General features: G+C 34.2%; 2 protein-coding genes across 6 annotated transcripts in view; one reads left to right on the top strand and one right to left on the bottom strand.

Moving 5' to 3' along the window:
• Positions 1 to 8108, top strand: part of LOC106881700 (cilia- and flagella-associated protein 119) — a 22248-nt gene extending 14140 nt beyond the window's left edge. The window contains exons 9-11 of the mRNA XM_089357201.1: positions 1524 to 1772; positions 3850 to 3961; positions 7942 to 8108. Of these exons, the coding sequence (XP_089213327.1) occupies positions 1524 to 1723 (200 nt within the window). The 3' untranslated portion in view covers positions 1724 to 1772; positions 3850 to 3961; positions 7942 to 8108. The remainder of the gene's footprint in view (positions 1 to 1523; positions 1773 to 3849; positions 3962 to 7941) is intronic.
• Positions 5446 to 20810, bottom strand: part of LOC106881705 (cilia- and flagella-associated protein 119) — a 23584-nt gene continuing 8219 nt past the window's right edge. For 3 of the 5 annotated variants that reach the window (XM_089357202.1, XM_014932175.3, XM_014932174.3), the window contains exons 4-9: positions 20498 to 20667; positions 17757 to 17827; positions 12879 to 12995; positions 11467 to 11524; positions 9811 to 9900; positions 7591 to 8314 (exon numbers count right to left, since the gene is read on the bottom strand). In XM_089357202.1, coding sequence (XP_089213328.1) covers positions 8127 to 8314; positions 9811 to 9900; positions 11467 to 11524; positions 12879 to 12995; positions 17757 to 17827; positions 20498 to 20667 — 694 coding nt within the window. In that variant the 3' untranslated portion in view covers positions 7591 to 8126. The other 2 variants (XM_052970450.2, XM_014932176.3) reach the window with 2 other exon arrangements.

A 20810-nucleotide genomic window follows, 5' to 3' on the forward strand; every position in this document is an offset into this window, starting at 1 on the left:
CATACATACATATGTATCATGGATAGAAGTCTAATCAAAGCATGTTTCTGTTTTCCCCAGCTAGAAAGGAAAGAATATAAGGTGTTAGCAAATTTTGTGTGCAAGGGATGCATGAGGAAAATTCATCTTCATAGTATTCAGTCCTATTAAGTAAGAGTACTTAAAGTGAGAAGGGAGACAGAAATTGTCCAAATAAATTCATAGAGTTCTCGAGAAGGTCAATGCTTGCTGGAAAGCTTACAGTGTTTCAGCTTGACAACCTTTCAATGTAGTTCATATTACTAGAATCCATTCAGTCCATTCAGATAATACCTAAAAGACAACAGAATTCAACTTTTTTTTACTTGCCTTCTTTCCTCATCCAGTCTATATTCTCCCTTGTACCTTGTGAGTATACTGTAGCATCCTGTCACCAGCACCTTTATCTTCCTTCCAGTGACTCTCATTCACCCTTGCATAATGTAGGGGAAGCCATGTATCTCCTTTATAGTAAGACGCCTACACTTTTCCTTCTATCATATTTTAGCCTTGAACATCTTGCATAAAGCAGCCATCTATCCCTCTCTCAAATACATGCCCACTCAGATGAGCAAGTTTTTTTCATTCCCATTCTTTATTTTGTCTTATAAGTTATTTGGTGATCTCAGTAGTGCCAGTGTCATGAAAAAAAAAAAAATAGCACCCAGTACATACTGTAAAGTGGTTGGCGTTAGGAAAGGAATCCAGCCATAGAACCCATGCCAAAGCTGACATTGGGGTCTGCTGCAGTGCAATGGCATGTCAGAGCCTGTCAAACCATCCAACCCATGACAGCATGGAAAATAGACATTAAATGATGATGATGATGATGAAATTTGAGAGAAAATAAAGGTTTGAATCAGTATGTATAGACATCTTTTAGAATATAGAGACATGAACTTCTTTGATGTTGGCTGAGATAGCAAATGATTCTATAAGTTGTAATTATTTAACTAATCAGAACCAGTTTTAATCATGATGCTCACTGGGTTCTGACTCTGAATGCATGCTAGTGATAATATATATATATATATATATATATATATATATATATATATATATATATATATATATATATCTTTAGAATATTTTAAATTGAAAAAGATAATAATAAATACTTTTTAAATTATATCGACCTGAGAGTCAGATTAAACATTTCCACTGGCCACATCCATCCTATGGGCTGTATCTTTGACACCCCTAATTTATTCATTGACTGTGAATAAATTAGAAAAAAAAGTTATGGCTTTGTTAGGATGGAATAGTCACATGACCTTCAGCAAACTTTTGGATCCGCAGAGGTTGTGCAGTTAACAATCAGTTTAAATATTCAGGATATGATTGGATCATTTGATCATTTACCTCTCAAAGGTAACTACATAATTATTTCTTTTCTTGCTGTTTCATTATTAAAATTTTTTTTCTTTCTTAGTCAATTAGGCATTCTCTTATTCATTCATTCTCTCACACTCAAATTCAAATTCTCATTTTCTCTTACATTCTAGAAGAAGAGTTTAAAGCTGAAGTATACCTGAAAAAGCTGATCACAGAATTCTTACAAGTGGAAATTGATGAAATAAAATTATCAATTAAAGAGAAACTGAGAGAATCTGAACAAATGTTGAGCAATAAACTAGAAGAAATTAGCACTCAAGAAGAAGCTAAAAAGATAGTAAAAAAAATGAGCAAACATGGGAAGAAATAATTTAAGGATCTCCAAAAGGAAATAACCAGACATTGAAATATATTACAAGGTAATAGGCTTTTTGTTTATAATAATAATAATTATAACGGTTTCAAATTTTGGCACAAGGCCAGTAATTTTGGGGAAAGGGTGAGTCAATTACCCCCCCCCCCCCCCGTGCTCAACTGGTACTCACTTTATTGAGCCCCAGAAAGAAGAAAGGTAAAGTTGACTTTGGTAGAATTTGAACTCAGAATGTAAAGACAGATGAAATGCTGCTATGCATTTCGCCCAGCATACTAACAATAATAATAATAATAATAATCCATTCTACTAAAGGCACAAAGTCTGAAATTTCGGTGGAGGGGACTAGTCAATTACATTGACCCCCAGTGTTTTACTGGTATCTAATTTATTGACTCTGAAAGGATGAAAGGCAAAGTTGACCTTAGCGGAATTTGAACTCAAAATGTGAAGATGGATGAAATACCACAAACCATTTTGCCCAGCATACTAACAGTTCTGCCAGCTTGCTGGTCTACTCAACCTGAAGAAAATTCTAACTGGGTCCCACCGCAAGGCTATGTGCTGTTTATCTTGATATGAGATCACCATGTTGCACACATATAGTTGTGATACGCGTGCCTGGTGTACCCTTATCAGACAAGTATTCATGGTGGGTATATTGGGTTTCATTTGTACCCCATTGTCACTTTGATGGCATGCATTGCTCTCTCATTCAATAATACAATACTCTTTTACTCTTTTACTTGTTTCAGTCATTTGACTGTGGCCATACTGGAGCACCGCCTTTAGTCGAGCAAGTCGACCCCAGAACTTATTCTTTGTAAGCCTAGTACTTATTCTATCGGTCTCTTTTGCCGAACCGCTAAGTTACGGGGACATAAACACACCAGCATCGGTTGTCAAGCGATGTTGGGGGGACAAACACAGACACACAAACATATACACACACTTACATATATACAACGGGCTTCTTTCAGTTTCCGTCTACCAAATCCACTTACAAGGCTTTGGGTGGCCCGAGGCTATAGTAGAAGACACTTGCCCAAGGTGCCACGCAGTGGGACTAAACCCGGAACCATGTGGGTCATAAGCAAGCTACTTACCACACAGCCACGATAATAATAATAATAATAATAATAATAATAAACCTTTTTACTAAAGGCACAAGGCTTGAAATTTTGGGGAAGGGGACCAGTCGATTACATCGACCCCAGTGTTTCACTGGTGCTTAATTTATTGATTACGAAAGGATGAAAAGCAAAGTTGGCCTTGGCAGAATAATAATAATAATAATAATGACAGACTTTTCTTTATTAGCTGCAAGGGCTTGATAAGATACAAAAAATATAAAACTTTTACTTGAGGTTACAAAGTAAGTATAAAGTGAACTATAAAAACAAAAACAGTTACAAATTATGAAAGGGGAGTATGAGACATTGTACAATATATGGTAGGATATTTTAAGAATTTTAGAACTTAAAAGTACACACACACACACACACGTGCATATACATATAAATACACATATGCACAAATATATGAATACATGTACACATGTGTGCATATATATACATATTTACATAGAAAAAAATTAAAAGTGTACAATTAAAACAGAATAATTAAAACAAAGTATAATTAACAAAAATAAGCAATGAATGACTTTTTGGTTAGGTTGAATTGGGTACTCTATGATCCCGTTCACTTAAACACATTTCAGATTCTATTTGAGTGCAAACAAATGTATCACTAAGCATTTTTTTGTTTTTTTATATATATTTTGATACTGAAAAGCATCAGCATCTTGATGCTATTTTTGTAAAAGTTTGATATGATGTTTTTATTTTCTCTTTTGCATGATGTTTATATTCTCAACTTAACAGTTCTTGTGTCATTCCAACCCCTTCAGAAAGTCTGTAACTTCAGAATGTAAAAAAAAATGTTAAATATTAATTACTTTTGTCTTCTACATTTTCTTTGTTATTTTGCAGAGGAATGATTTTGCTGTCTTTAAAAAAAAAAAATTGTTTCTCATAAACATAGAACAAAGAAAATAGATTAGACTGTTTTGTGCCTTTTTTGTGATTTTTTCATCTATTCACTTTCATATTTTCTTACTACAGGTTGATACTGTTAGATGACAGGGTATTTTCCTCATCTATTTGTTATGCTGGGCTAAAAGATATTTGCTTTGCTATTCCCAGAATTTTGAATGGTGGTGCTTTGGAAACTGGGGTTTGTAGTTCTTTTGTTGTTGAGTTTCGTTATTTTCATTTTTTGTGTGTTTTTGTTTATTCCTCCCTATTCTTTGGGACATTCAGCTCTAATGTGTGTTTTACACTGAGAAATATAGCAACTGTGTTTTCTTAACTATATCATTAATCTTGTTGCCTTCTATTAGGCACAATTTCTGTATATCCCTGTGGCCTTCTGGGATCATTACAATGTACAAGTTCATTTTGACATCCACTGACCACAGGGTATTGGATTACCTTTCATCATCTTTAGATAAGTCTGCATTGATCATTCTCCTATACAGCTACACAAAAGTCACTACTAACTATGGGTCATATCTAATATCTCTTATTGTCACTCTCATGTCAGATTGACTCATGTACTGTAGCACAAATGTATAGTCAAAGATATATATGACAATTTTAGCCAGTGTTTTAGCTGCATTTTCAGTTTTAAAGGTACAACAAATAGTGCCATAACTTCTGCTTTCTCAATCAAGATAGCTTCTCCCAATATGTCTTTGGGGGACTGTTGTACTAATTGATATGTGGAGAATTTTCATCTGCTTGTGTCTTTTCATAAGTAGTAATATATAATTTTCTCTCTTTGCCTCTCCTGGATTATATCATGTGGCGAAAAAGGCTGTTTTGTTTTACAAAACTCCTCCATTTACATATTTTTTTTGTAATTGTGATGTAAACATTTTGTCTACTCATTTAGTGTTGAGAGAAAATTTGTTTCCACACAGCTGCAATATGAATGGACTATAATGTTTGAATTTGTTTAAGAGTTGCCAATGTTGTTGTTACTGTTGCTACGTTCCAAATAACTTATTTGAGTAATTGGGACATTTTTTTCATTCTTTGCGCTACTGTACATTTTTTCTTGCTTTTGTACACTTACTTGTATGTTTTGATTTTGTGTTGCTTTTTTTGTCATGTGACATAACTATGTATGGTAGCCGTTTTGGATTTGAAAATGTAATGTATGTAAATAAAATTCTAAAAGTTTGTGAGGAAATGCTCTTTTCTTTCTGAGATCACAATGCACTGCAGAAGACTGGAAGATTTTAAGAATTGGTAAGTGTGTGCAAAGTGGGTACCTTGGTAGTTGACTCTTGATTTGGAGAAGAGAAGAGTGGAAGCCTGCTTTGATCTACTGGAAACATTTGAAACCAACACAGGGGACTAAACATAATCCCATACATGGCTAGCCAACTTAGCAGCCTTATTTTTATGAATGTGTCAGGAAGAAGACTGGTGGTTTGCATAACAACTTTTAAAATTGCCTTGGCATAAACCTGTGTAATTTTTCTTCTCAATTATGTATCAATTAAGCTCTTTTGTTGCTTTTTGCAGCCTTTTCAATGATTTTTCTCTTAGCAACTGGTTTAAAAAATTTTCCTCAGATTTCTTGGTTTTCAACAACAGAGATTGCAACTTTTCACAAAAAGCACTCTTTCAAAATTTTAATTCCTACCCAAACTCAATTTCTTCATTTTTAAAATTTTATTTATTTATTTATTTATTTTTTGAAATCCTCATGATAAAATACAGAAATTATGATTCTGAAAATAATTTTTTTTAAAATTTCAGTTTTTTAAAATTTCCCACAATCTTGGCTTTCTGAACATCCACCCACTCCTCTTCATAACCATCCCAATATTCCAGATGTCTTTAAGAAATCATAGCTGTAGATGTCTACATGGTAATTTATGTGGACATAAGACTCATGCACAGAGGTGCATGTACACATAAACATACATATTTATAAATACTAACAGACTGATTTAAAGAACTTGTACTAATGTAAACAATGAAACAGTAATGCTGGGAGCTGGCAGAGAAAGAGACACAGTCTGATATAAATGGAAGATTTTACAATGAAAATTAGTGTATTGCTTCACTTAATGGAAAAACAAGACACTGTGACATATATAAATAGATAGGTAGTGTTCTCACTATATTAATTAACAAGTTCTGATTAGAAACATGGGAATTTCAAGTGCAGGTCTGTGAAAACAACACAATACAAACTTTATAAAGGACATATATATATATATATATATATATATATATATATATCATTTTCTGTTTTGGTAGTGTGTGTGTTTCCATTTCTTTCAACATATAGACAATACAACACAGACTTTCAAAAAAGACTTTCACTTTGAGCAATTTGTGAAGGTACGTGCATGACTAGCAAAAGTTTTTACTAGCGGCGAGAAAGAGAGAGAGAGAGAGACAGACAGACAGAGACAGACAGACTGACAAATAGGTTGACAAATCTTTCAAAAGAAACAGCTTATTGGGAAAAAAATAAGAATCTCTATTTTTTCCATCTGTTCTGTTTGTCTGTCTCCCTCTTTGTCTTTCTTTATATAATGACACAGGTATGTACTCACACACACAGGCATATTCTAACAACAGGACAATATTAAATGACTCTCTCTCAGCATGTATGAATGTATGTATAGAAAGATATAAATTTCTCAGTATGATCGTTAAAGGCATTTAATTAAATTATAAAGCTGACACTTTCAAAAATAAGAAATTCTTATTTTCAGTAGTTGTATCTTAATAAGAGTGAAGGTACATGGCTCAGTCGTTAGAGAGTCAGGCTCATGATTCCCAGACTGGGCTGTGTACTGTGTTCTTGAGCAAGACATTTTATTTCACATTGCTCCAGTTCACACAGCTGTAGAAATGAGTTGCGACATCACTGGTTGCCTTTCCCCTGGATAACATTGGTGGTGTGGAGAGGAGAGGCTGGTATGCATGGGCGACTGTTGGTCTTCCATAAACAACCTTGCCCGGACTTGTGCCTCGGAGGGTATCTTTTTAGGTGCAATCCCATGGTCATTCATGATTGAAGGGGTTTTTTACCCTACCATTTACCTTCATAAGTTAACTTAATTTTTTTAATGATCCTGTTGAGAAATATTCACTTGTGTACAAACATACGCACATACATACATACATGCATACAACCATACAGTCAGATAATATTGCTGTCGCATATGTATACATGTACCTGTGTGTGTGTAAACACGTCATACATACAAATAGAAAGAGAGAGGGGGAGAGAGGGAGAAAGAGATAAACAGAAAGATGCTGGCAAAATAGAGATAGATATTTTTGTTCTAATGTCTTTAGTGATAGTGTTGAGAGATATAGGTATGTGTCTGCATAAATTCATATATACATTCATACAAAGTGAGGGAGAGAGACCAAGAGAGAGAAAACAGAGTGAGAGAGAGAGATGGAGAAAGAGAGAGAGAGAAAGAGCAAGAGAGTGGGGGAGTTGTGAACTAAACCAGAAGTTATGTTACGGACAGAGTTCGCAAAAATTATAATAATAATTACTTTTTACCTTTGTATATATCTATATAGAACTTCATACACATGCTTTCGAGTTTATGCACTGTACTGAAGAACTGAGCCCCACTTCCATCAATATGTTATTAGATCATATTAATGGGCCGTTAAGCCTTCTGAGTCCTGGTGCTGCAGTTCCTGTAGCACCCACTTTAAGATAGTACTCAGCATGGCATATAGTATCTCTTAGTAATCTAAAACTTGTGGAGTCCATCCTTTTCCAGGTGTAACAGCAGTCAATTTTTTCTGAGAGAGAGAGAGAGAGAGAGAGAGAGAGAGAGAGAGAGAGTGGAGATATATGATGGTATCAAAAATATGTAAAATCTAAGGAATGTAAGTTCAATACATGGTTTGCATAAATAATGGAAACTGATTTAACCAAAGATTCAAAAGTTGATGACTCGGGGGAAAACATGAATTCATAAATTCCTAGTAATGATATTTAACATGAAGTTAGTATCAGTATAATAAATCATTTTATTATTGATATATTCATCATGAAACTAAGCATAAAAAATGTAAATTTATTTTATTTCTTTCTGTTACATTATATATTCTGACTTCAAATTCCATCAGAGTCAATTTTGTATTTCATCTTTCTAGGGTTGATAAACTAAGTTCACATCATTCATTGATGTTGGCGAATACCATGGAACAGAAGCTAAATTTCTCAGAAACTGAATTTCCATTCTTTGTTCTCACTATTTCTCTTATCATTTTATATAATTAGTTGCAGTAAAAAATAAATGTTGTCTTGTTGTATGAGTATATTTCTGTGTTTGGTCTTGTTATTTCCTGTGGTGTTTATTCATTTTTAATGACTTTTTCTTATCTTCATGATAGCCGGCATTCCCCAGTTTATTTTTCACCATCTGTTCAGAGTGTTTCAGCTTTTCATTAACTGACAATTTTATTTCCCTGATTTTTTCTTGTAACACTTCTGTGATAATCTTTCTCAAGTATTTCTTAGCTTCCTCTGCAATATGTGAGAGAAATTAAATGATGAAACAGTAAGAAAAGAAATAATTAATTAGTTAACTATGAGAGGTTATTGTGGGTACGGTGAACAATGTATGAAATTTCCTACAGGTATTTAAACTGATATCAGCTGTATCAATTTGTCTAGTTTCAGAGTTTATGGGAGCACTGCCCCTCCATCTTGGCAAAAACATAATAGTTAAAAGATACCACATTCAATAATTAGATGCTCAAATGACCTTAGTATTCTGACCAGTATGACATAATAAGTGGTTAAGTAATCTTAGTATTCTGACCAATAAAACAGTCAATAAATTGTCAAACATTCTCAGTATTGTGACTAATAAATCACAGACAAAATAAGTAAGAAATTCTTCTATTGATACAAGGCCTTGTGTTTAAATTCAATTACTCCCAGTAAATCTAGTTAATTTCAGTACATAGCTAGTACAGAGGTGAGATGGTTGAGTGAATGAACTATTGGCTTATCTATTCTTGCTCATAGATGAGGAGTTCAAATCCAAGTTGCTGTTTCATGTGCAGAACATTCCTTCAGAGTATTTGGCTGATAGAAGAAATAGATAAGATATCAACTAGGAGTGTTACCTAAAATAGGCTGCCATCCTATCCAGGTGGATGGATATCGCTGAAGCACAATAATGCCATAAAGTCACAGCTGAGTTGCTTTATTCCTGTTTCCTAGGAAATCTATATACACAGTACATAGCATTATTAACTTTTCTGTTTTACACTGTATAATATAAACAAAACATCATAGTTTTTAATTTACTCGGTCTGAAGGAAGAACAGTGCCCATAACCTTTGGAAGCTTTCACAGACTGTGAGACCAATGTTATTAATGGTCAATACAGAAGCTCGCTTGTTAACTTATAGTAAAAGTATTAATACCAGAGTCAGTTTTCTAACTATATACTAACATGGTAGAAGATAAAAATATAATTTCTAATGCAAACACAAAGGGAATGTATGGTGTTTATGCCTTTTCCAAAACCATTACTACCAAAGGAAAAAAAAACAATTTCAAACTGGAAGCAAATCCAGATGGCAGATTCAGTTCAGCAAAAACTTTCCACAACATTACTGTCTTTTTAAGAGCAGCACATTGAAGACTGGTAGGGAAACTGTGCAAGAATCTGTTACATATGTCATATGCAACAATCCATACACACTCTGAAAATTTACACCTGAATGTTAACCTTTTAGAGTGTGTAGTTACATTATGTTTATATATGCTATGTTAGCAGTGGCTTAGTGGATATGAACATTACTATCCTTAGTTTAGAAATAAAAAATTTCTACTTCAAAACTAGTTTGGGACACTGAACATATCTCAGGATTATCAAGACACTTGACTGGAGATTAAACTAATCAAAATACTGTGTAGATATAATTATTGTAAATATACAGTGTAAATATGAGGTTAATAATCTGGAAAATTATCTTCTGAATCTACTTAAAGGGTTGTTAACAAACCTTTTTCAGAAATCCTGGCCGGCTCATTTTCTTTGTCAATATTTTCATCTGTTGCTTGGGAACCTCTATTTTCAGATATCTGATGATCAACTTTGAAATTAAAAAAAAAAAAGAATACATATTGAAGTTTTTGATGTTATTAGAATTTATAAACTTCAAGATAACATGAAATAACTCATATTAGAGCAGTGAAAATCAAAGCAGAGAAATCTATGAATAGTAGTGTGTGAATACTGGATTAAAAAAAAAAAAAAAAGAACATTTGGATAGGAAAAGTCAAAGACAGCCTTTGACCTTTTATTATACAAAGGATTTTTTAACCCAATATTTATACACTATTATTTATAGCTTTAGCTGCTTCAAGTTTCACGATTGAAGTATTGGTGGAATTCTGCTTTAGACAAAGCATATAACCCCTCATAACTTTTTGATTTTTTTGGAATTTTTGGAAAATTTTTGCAAATTTGTCTTCAGCATGTGAGAAATCATACAATTATGCAAAAAAAAAAAAAAAAATTATTTTGATTTTTTTCTAAATTAAAAAAAAAAGAATTAAAAAAATTTTTCAAACATTTCTTTAAAATCACAGTTTAAAATATGGGCAGTCTGAATTTTTGGCTAAATCCCAGAAATAAACCATTAAATGTCTTTATGGAGAAAAAGCTATTGTAAAACATCAATACGCCAGAGTATCAAACTAACAGTATGAGGCAGTTGTGAGATATGCTAAAAATAACAGCTGAATACTCCTTAAATCACAAAAAATTTTCTGAAAATTCCTGTGTGTAAAGCAGTATTCTACTGAAGTATTTTCCAAAATGAATTTTTTGGGGAAGCAGTGCCTTTATATCTATTTCACACCTATTTTCTCCAAAGATATGCTTTACAAACAAATATTATTTAACCTTAACCTAACCTCATTTTAGCTTTCAAACTATTTATGCTTGCTTTTGCTTCTTATAACCTAGCATCATCGTTATGCGCCAGAAGATATAACTTAACATTGTAGATGTTATCATAATAATAATATTATTACTGGCTTACATAATCATAAAATAATGAAATGTGAAATTTCTGAGCATGTGTAGCACCTTCGGCAAATGTCTTCTACTATAGTCTCATGCTAATCAAAGCCTTGTGAGGGAATTTGGCAGATGGAAACTGAAAGAAGCCCATCGTACATATTTGGGTCATCCCATAAATAATGCATTTTTTATACTTCTTTTATTTTTCAAAATTAAAATAAACAAAGTTCTTTCTTAATCTAAAATATACTCTCCATCATATAGAGACTTGTTCACAATCTTTTGATTTTATTGATAAAACTCTTTTTATCATTTTATTGAAAAAAAAACTAATAAAAAAAATTAAATAAAAACAAACTAGAATTTGAGGAAATTAACAAAGTTTGTATTGACAAAATCAAAATCAACAGAATTTACAAAAGAACATGAATCTGTGTTGTGTGAGGAGAGTTCTGAGATTTCTGCTAGAGTCACTGAATAAAGAAAAAATATGTATGAGTTCTATCAATTTGTTTGTTAACTATAAAGCAGTATAAAGGTTGTATGATATGTGTAAATGAACAAATTTTAAGAATCAGCCAATACATATAAATACAGTGTAAACATAAACAATTATCAAGCTACTACTTACCTTGGTTTGTTATGGATTCAGGTTCTCCAATGTAGACTAAAGCTAAATCAAGCTGCACCTGGTATTGGTAAAATGATTAATGGTTTATGTTATAAATATATTCACAATGTGATCATCATCATCATCATCATCATCATCGTTTAACGTCAGCTTTCCATGCTAGCATGCGCTGGACGATTTGACTGAGGACTGGTGAACCAGTGATTCGGCAGAGTTTCTACAGCTGGATGCCCTTCCTAACACTAACCACTCAGAGAGTGTAGTGGGTGCTTTTACGTGTCACCCGCATGAAGGCCAGTCAGGCGGTACTGGCAATGGCCACGCTCAAAATGGTGTATTTTATGTGCCACCCGCACAAGAGCCAGTCCAGGGGCACTGGCAACGATCTCGCTCGAAAGTCCTTACACATGCCGCGGGCATAGAAATGTACAAATTAAACCGTCTGTCAGTATGACTGCATGCAAGTATGTATGTGTGTATGTATGTATGTATGTATGTATGTATGTATGTATGCATGTATGTAGGTATGCATGTACGTACATATGTATGTATGTGTATCGGAGTGATCAAAATATCAGAATACCAAAAGCTTGAAAGACTGAATATTCAGAATGCTAAATTTTAAAATATTTTAGACATAAATATGAAAATCAGCATTAAAAAGCAATTATTTACAGTTTTAAAATATTATATATTTAAGAAACATTGTAGCAGATTCATTATTTTTTTTATTATGCGACATAAAAATAACTATTTTAGAATATAACAAAATGTTTTAAAAACTGTTTATTTGAGAAACAGAAAATATTAGTTTTTTTTAATGCTACATCAGTACAATTATTTTATGGGAAAACAAGAGGTAAAATGGTTTTTAGAAACATTTCTTTACAGTTTTAACATGGAATTTTAGAAACATTTTATAACATCTACTGCTTTTATTATGCTATGTCAAAATATATAATAAAAGTGTATTGTAGGGATCCAATATCACAGCTATAAGTGAAAACTTCAATAGTTTATTTATAGAATATTTCCTTTTTTAAATTTTCTTATTAAATATTTTCCTTTTTCTTTTCATAACCTTTGGAATGTGAAGTACTTCTCATGACTTCAGGTCAGCGAGATAGTTGTGACTTGTAAACAAATTCTTAATACCTCTTTTCAAATATTGTATAACATCTCTTACGCACTCCCTTTGTATCTTGTAAATGTGTTTTTTTCATGCTTCACATTATCCTTTCTTTTTGGTAACCCCTAGTAAAACTTCCATATTTTTTGTAACTCTTAGATCTCTTGTGGTTAATAAAGAAAAGATTATTACTACTGTTTTTATCATTATATGGTAGGAAGCATATTTAATGGACTTAGCATTTAATGAGAAAGATTAAATATGGATAATGAAATAGACTTACCTGTGGAGTGAATGCATACTTGTAGAGTTTGAAGTGTCTAAAATATGTGTTAATCATATGGAAAGATATCTTCCTTACTTCACCCAGTGTAAACAATTCAGTACTAAATGGTGGACACTAAAATATGAACAAATAAATGTGTCATGGCCAGTTGTTGTTTAGCAAACCAATAATCAGATGCATTCTAGCTATGATGACTGATTATTATTCAGGGCATTTAGGGGTACATTACACTGTGTAATACGATTTTTGTCTTTGGAGATCAACTGTTATTTCCTATTTGCTTACCCCTAGAAAGTATGCAAAAAAGGACTAATATTTCCTCCAAACTTTGCTTTTCTTACATTTATTCAAACCCCAAAGAATCCCTCTCAAGACATGGCTATGATGCTCCCCTACTACTCCTGTTCATGATCAGAGATGCACATATTATCAGCCACTAAAGGACATGCTCAAGTGGTTATGGTCAAGCAAATGACAAGCAAATCTGTGGTATTGAGCAGAATATTTACTATAATGATATTTCTGCTTCAGCAGCGCAGCACTGAATCTGCCTGAAGTGTAATGGAATATAGGTCAGTTTCAAAACATTGATGTTCAGGACACAAAAGCAAGGGAGTAGTAGTCATTTCCTTTGATTTCTAGATAGAAGCAAATAGGAAATAACACTTACTGACCAAAAACAAAAACAATAAAAAATTTTGTTATACAGTGTTATCCAATGTGTTCGGTCTTCTTTAAAATGGTAAGGGAAGTCTTTATAGTGTCACAAAAATTACTAGAAATAGTTGCCAAATATTCCCCCGATTCCATACTACCATCTTAGAAAATGGATACATTGGAAAAATTGCCATAGAAACACTACATCTAAATAACTGGAACATCTTTGGTTATATCAATGGATCAATGTTTACATGAGTTTAAACAACAACTACAACAATTGCACGAATTACTCAGTATCACGACTAAATTGTAACAGAACAGCTGTCAACATGTTGAAACATCAACCTTATCTAGTTGGCCCTATTTTCCAGCTTAGAAATAAGGGGGAATTTTCCTCATCCTTTGACTAAATTATAATCACTGTGAAGGTGCATGGCTCAGTGGTTAGAACATCAGACTTGCAATCATGAGGCAGTGAGTTTGCTTCCTGGACTGGACTGTGTGTTGTGTTCTTGAGCACGTCACTCTATTTTGCGTTGCTCCAATTCACTCAGCTGTAGAAATGAGTTGCGACATTTACTGGTGCCAAGATGTATCAGTGTTTGCTTTTTATCCTTTTTAATCACTGAAAGTGACATGATGACTAGTGTTGGAGTCAATATGAAGTAAATATAAGATTCCTACATACACATACATCCACTAAGATATATACACATAAATACATAGAAGTGTTAATACATACATATTTACTATATATATATATATATATATATATATATATATATATTAGAAAAAATAATAAGGTACTCAGATATCTGGATGGCTGCACATTTACAGATTTTTATTAATATGTCACATGTTTTTATAAATTGCATCTATTCTTGTAGATTCTCCAAGAATAGATGCAAGCGCTAATTTATAAAAACATGTGACATATTAATAAAAATCTGTAAATGTACAACCATCCAGATATCTGAGTACCTTATTATTTTTTCTAATATATAATTCCTGTACATTACCTCCAAACCTTCTAATATATAAATATATATATATATAGAGGTAGTTGATAGCTTCTGCTATCTGGGTGACCAAGTTAGTAGTGGGGGTGGGTGCGCTGAAAGTGTAACTGCTAGAATAAGAATAGCCTGGGCCAAGTTTAGAGAGCTCTTACCTCTGCTGGCGACAAAGGGACTCTCACTCAGGGTAAAAGGCAGACTGTATGACGCATGTGTACGAACAGCCATGCTACATGGCAGTGAAACATGGGCTGTGACTGCTGAGGACATGCGTAAGCTCGCAAGGAATGAAGCCAGTATGCTCCGCTGGATGTGTAATGTAAATGTGCATACCCGTCAGAGTGTAAGTATCTTGAGAGAAAAGCTGAACATAAGAAGCATCAGTAGTGGTGTGCAAGAGAGACGATTGCGCTGGTTTGGACATGTGGTGAGAATGAATGAGGATAGCTGCGTGAAAAAGTGCCACTCCCTAACAGTTGAGGGAACCCGTGGAAGAGGTAGGCCCAGGAAGACCTGGGCTGAGGTGGTGAGGCAAGACCTTCAAACATTGGGCCTCACCGAGGCGATGACTACTGACCGAGACCTTTGGAAATGTGCTGTGCGTGAGAAGACCCGGCAAGCCAAGTGAGATCATTGCCAGTGCCCCTAGACTGGCTCTTGTGCGGGTGGCACATAAGATGTACCATCCTGAGCGTGACCGTTGCCAGTACCGCCTGAATGGCCTTGTAGGGTTTTCGAGCGAGATCGTTGCCAGTGCCCCTGGACTGGCTCTTGTGTGGGTGGCACATAAAAGACACCATTTCGAGCGTGGCCGTTTTCGTGCGGGTGACACGTAAAAGCACCCACTACACCCTCTGAGTGGTTGGCGTTAGGAAGGGCATCCAGCTGTAGAAACTCTGCCAAATTAGATTGGAGCCTGGTGTAGCCATCTGGTTGCACCAGTCCTCAGTCAAATCGTCCAACCCATGCTAGCATGGAAAGCGGACGTTAAACGATGATGATGATGATGATGATGATGATGATGTATGTATGTATAAATATATATATATATATGTACAAGGTCTGATCAATAAGTATCCGGACTGCTGCCATAGTAACAAACCTAAAGTACACACAATGAAACTACTTGGCACAGATTAACCTTGACCTCGGCTGTGCATGCACACTAAGTTTTAACATTCTAGCTCACTTCTGCTATTTACAGCAGTGTTTTGAAATAGCGTCTGTAGCGTGTGTTTGTCGTATTGACCATGACAGCGAGTTGAGCTGAGAATCTTCATCAAATTTTACCAAAAGCTTGGCCATACCTGCTTCGAGGCCTACGCAAAGTTGCAGAAAATGTATGAGTCACACCCTAGTGTACAAGTGGTTCAGACATTTCCAAGATAGCTGAAAAAATATCAATAGTGACGAATGTTCTGGGACACCCGCAGTCAGCAGAACTGAGAAAGACATCACAGATGTGCTTGCACCTGTGAGGGGAAATCACTGAGCCACCATCTGTGAGTTATCAGAGGATCTGCAGTTATCAGAAGATATCTAGAGGCTTCCCAATAAAGAATTTGATTTGAAATGACTCCAACCAACTGTGAAACATGGCGGTATCTTTATAATGGTATGGAGAACTGTCACCAGCAATCGTCGTTCTGAGCTGATCGAATGTGTTGGACCCATAAACTCTGAAAAATACATCGAAATACTTAAGTAAGGACTAATTCCGATGTATTCACACGATAATATAATGAAAAATGAGTTTTTATTCATGGAAGATGGGGCTCCATGCCACACAACGAAAAGGAATCAACAATGGCTGACTGAAAATAGGATCAAAAAGCTTCTTTGGCCGAGCCAATCTCCTGACATGAACCCAATTGAAAATCTTTGGAGTATACTAGATAGAGCTGTACGAAAAACTCGACAGAAACCTAAATCTAAAGATGAATTGTTTCAATTGTTGCATAAAAAGTGGACAGAAATTCCACCAGAGACAATCACAAAGCTCATCAGTTCAATGCCAAAAAGAGTTTCTGAATTAAAAACTGCAAAGGGAATGTCAACTAAATACTAAAGTATGTAGTCCTATCTATCGATTACATTTCAATTGTTCACTTTGCATATTAGATAAAAGATTTTGAAAATTAAGGTGTCTATTTACTTCCTGTATGTCTGTGTGTGTGTGTATATATATATATATATATATATATATATATATATATATATATATATATATATATACATACACACACACACACACATATAATATTTATATACATATGCCCATGCACATACATGGTTTTCAGGCTAAATTTGGAAATATTTTATATCTCTTTTTTATAAAAACAGTTTGATGCATTGGTAAACAGTCATTGGTGAGCATAATGATTAAAGTTGTAGAAGAGAAAAGGTTAGCTGATATGGAGAGGTGGAAGCCATTTGAATATTGGAAAGGAGTTATTTGTATCATGACGATTCATGTCGAGTATCAAAATGCTGACATCATGACTGCTGCTCAATGTTCTGTGAACAGTGTAAAGGTTGTAAGATGTGACATGGACAGCTGTAACAGAGACTATGAAGTCATAGCCAACAGGAAGGAACACAGCAGGTATTCAGACTGAGTCTGCATGCTGGAATTGATCCAACAACTGATGAACAGGGCTTTAGGCTCAATTCAGATGACTATGTTTAGCTGTTGGGGACTGTGGTCAAACCCTGGCTGGAGAGGGTTGCTGCTGGAAGGCCATATGTGGTAAAATTCAGAATCTCTATTGACTTCACTCGCCCCAATTTCTAGTCTCTTAATTCTGCTAATTATAATCCCATGGATTACTATGTGAGGAGTGTGGTTGAGAAAGACACCAACTATTCTGCCAGCAACACCAAGGCCAAGCTGGTGGCTAAGATCAAGGAGGTGCTTGAGCATCTCCTCAATGTCACAGTGGGAAATGAATGTGCCAGGTTCCAGAGCCATCTTGAGGCTGTAGTAGAAGCTGAGGGTAGCTACTTTGAATAAGCTGGTTTTTAATCTATTAAAATTCTTTTATTTTCTGATGGAATATTACATAGGCAGTATATCACATATTAAAGGAACTGTTATAGTCATGTAACATGCAATAGAGAGAATGTCATGTACAGTATGACATGCATTAGTGGGAGTTTCTTCGACAGGGCAACAAATATTTGAGGTACTGTAACTTACATAGACACTATGACACAAGAGTAGTTCCTTGAAATATGAAAATGTTTCATCCAAGTTAATAAAAGAGCTTTCTGAAAAGGATAAAATAGATTTTGTATGAAATATAATGTGTTGGCTGAGAAAAAAAGACAGATTTACTTTGGTGTATTGAATAATATATATTGTTGTTACTAATGTATTACTAATGTTGTTATTATTAGCGGTATTTCGTCTGCCGTTACGTTCTGAGTTCAAATTCCGCCGAGGTTGACTTTGCCTTTCATCCTTTCGGGGTCGATAAATTAAGTACCAGTTACGCACTGGGGTCGATGTAATCGACTTAATCCCTTTGTCTGTCCTTGTTTGTCCCCTCTATATTTAGCCCCTTGTGGGCAATAAAGAAATAAGGTGAGGTGATAATAGATTCTATATTTGGTGAAGAGGAATAGGATAATTCTGTTAAAGATAGAATGATATTTGTGGTTACATGGGAATTAGAGTCTACTGTTTAAAAGAATGCTTTAGCAAGGTCCTTAATGTTTAAAGCGAATGCAGGTGTATACCAGAGAATAGATCTCCCACCGCTTTTATTAGGCAAATTTGGTGAGGTGTAATTTCTAGTGTATGTTAGAGGAGATTTGGAAGGTTTGATGTTAGTATTCTTAGATCGAGTGTTATCCAAATGTAAATTCACCCCCACACATAACACTCATATACATACCTCCATGATTAACATACACCCTTGTATATCGCTCCTATCTACCTAACCTTAGAACTCTATAAGATAAATGTTAATTCTTTAATTTATTTTAAAACTTGAACCTATTAAATCCCCTAATATTTATTTGTAACTCTTATAATCCTTAATAATTTAATATTCAACTGGTTTCTCCATTCACAACTACCTACACACTCATACCCTCATAGATAAAAATATTTCTACAGCCACTGACTTAAGCCATAAAACAGACACAAACACTTACTACTAGATTTCCTCCCCAACCTCTACAGACTAGAAGAATACCACTGGCACCTACTATTCTCATTAAATCCCTTTCATTTTACTTTTTGTCTTTTTCACATTATCTTCCTCTACCTCCTCTTCCTCTCTCCATATTTACCCTTATATATTTATTTATTTATCTTCTTGGTTATTTTTGTAAACTATATTCTTATATACCTTATTTTATCCTTAATACAAATCTTTGTTTTCTTCTCCCACTCTCTCTATCTCTCTTCCTATTTATTTATTTTTCTTTCTCTTTATCCCTTAATAGCCACCTCTGCTACCACTCTCTTATGGAACGTTGATATGTTCGCATTTATTTCTGGATATTTACACTATTAAGACTTTAACCTATATGAATTTACACAGAGGATTGTACCTAAGGACTTATGGACTGACATCTACACAATCGGAAAGTTGAATTGGGAACTTTTATGTTTCTTTTTTCTTCTCTTACTTTTGTTTCTTCACCTCCTTATTCCTTTTCTCCTGTCCTTTATGTTGTCGTTTCATTAATCTATACCCTTCTCATTTTCCCTATTTGTCTCTGATGACAGAATATCTCATATTTTAGGATGTCCCAGAAACAGCTGTAAGATTTTGAATTTTTCCAATAATAATAATAACGTATATGATTTGAGATGTTTGTCTTGCCTTAACGTTTGTTGTCCTCTTTAACAATTATATATATATATATATAATTTCTCCTTCTTTTTCGTCTTTTTCTTTTTACTTATATTTTATTTACTTTTCTGCTCTGATGAAGTTTCATGATTCAATTTGGTATAACTAATCATCTACAATGATAACTATAATTACTATTATAGTGGCGGTTAGAGCTGAGAATCATGCTAACAGAAACAGCTGTAAGTCGAGGATGTAAATCAATTGTTATCCATTTTCTGTTTTCCTTTGAACTACGTTCTTAACAGAATATACTATAACTATTGTTGTAGTGAAAATGGTACACTCTTTCCCATGTGACAAAGTGGTATGACTCAGCCACTATAAAGTCAGACAGTCAGTTGTTGTAGGTCAGTAGTAGTAGATTCATTGTGTGAGTTCTCAGTTGGAGTCAGTACCAGTTACATGATATATATGAGTTCGAGTTACTGTCAAGCTGAGATTTTGAACTTATGGAGACAATATCTACATATCACCTGAGGAAACACAACTAGATCTCATAATGCAGGGAAGCGGTTGCATAATCAAGTACCTGCACACCTGGAGAACTACATTTTGTGGAAACAATTTTAGTGATTAAAAAATAAATGTCCAACTGTATTCCTTGTAGACCCCAATTTTTTTCAACTCTCTCTCTCTCTCTCTCTATATATATATCTGGTATTGGGATTTATAGTACTGGCCACTATGTGTGTTTGTGTGACGGTCCCAAATGCATCTTTGATATTGGGACTGTGTGTGTCTGGAACACTGTATGTATCTAGTATATCTGGTATTTATAAGACTATTTTTAAGTGTGTGATCATCCCAAATAGTCATGTGATTCTGGGGCCATATGTGTATATGGTTGGCATTAATATATCTGTCGTACTGGAACTGTATATGTGTAGTGTTTGTCTCCAATGCTGGGACTGTAATATATATTACTGTCCAACCTTGTCCATTTTAATGTCTAACCAAGAATAATTAACAACAAAAATAATATCAAAAACAAAATCTATAAAAAAGATACAAGTTCTGTCTATATCTTGAATACTGATTATTTAACCAGGATCATGCACAGTAGACTTACTTGTACAGAATTCATGAGCATCTTTCACAATGGAAAAGTAGGTAGACAACTTATCAATTGTGAAGTCTTCATCCCTTGCATATTGTAATGTATATGTGTATAGGTTGAGCAGAATTGCTTCTCTGAGATCTTCTGCATAATTGGTGAGATTGAAGATTTCAGCAAGGATACTAAAACCACACAGAAAGCAGAATTGAAGAAGAAAATATTATTAAAATAACTTTGAAAAGCAATTTTATAATCTCAAAAATATATCTCTTGTTCTGTTTGGAGTTTACTAACTAACAGTGTTTTGATGTCTCTTGCAGAGTAA

The sequence above is a fragment of the Octopus bimaculoides genome, chromosome 9, assembly GCF_046866305.1.
Source record: "Octopus bimaculoides isolate indiv1 chromosome 9, ASM4686630v1, whole genome shotgun sequence".
NCBI classification, from domain to species: domain Eukaryota; kingdom Metazoa; phylum Mollusca; class Cephalopoda; order Octopoda; family Octopodidae; genus Octopus; species Octopus bimaculoides.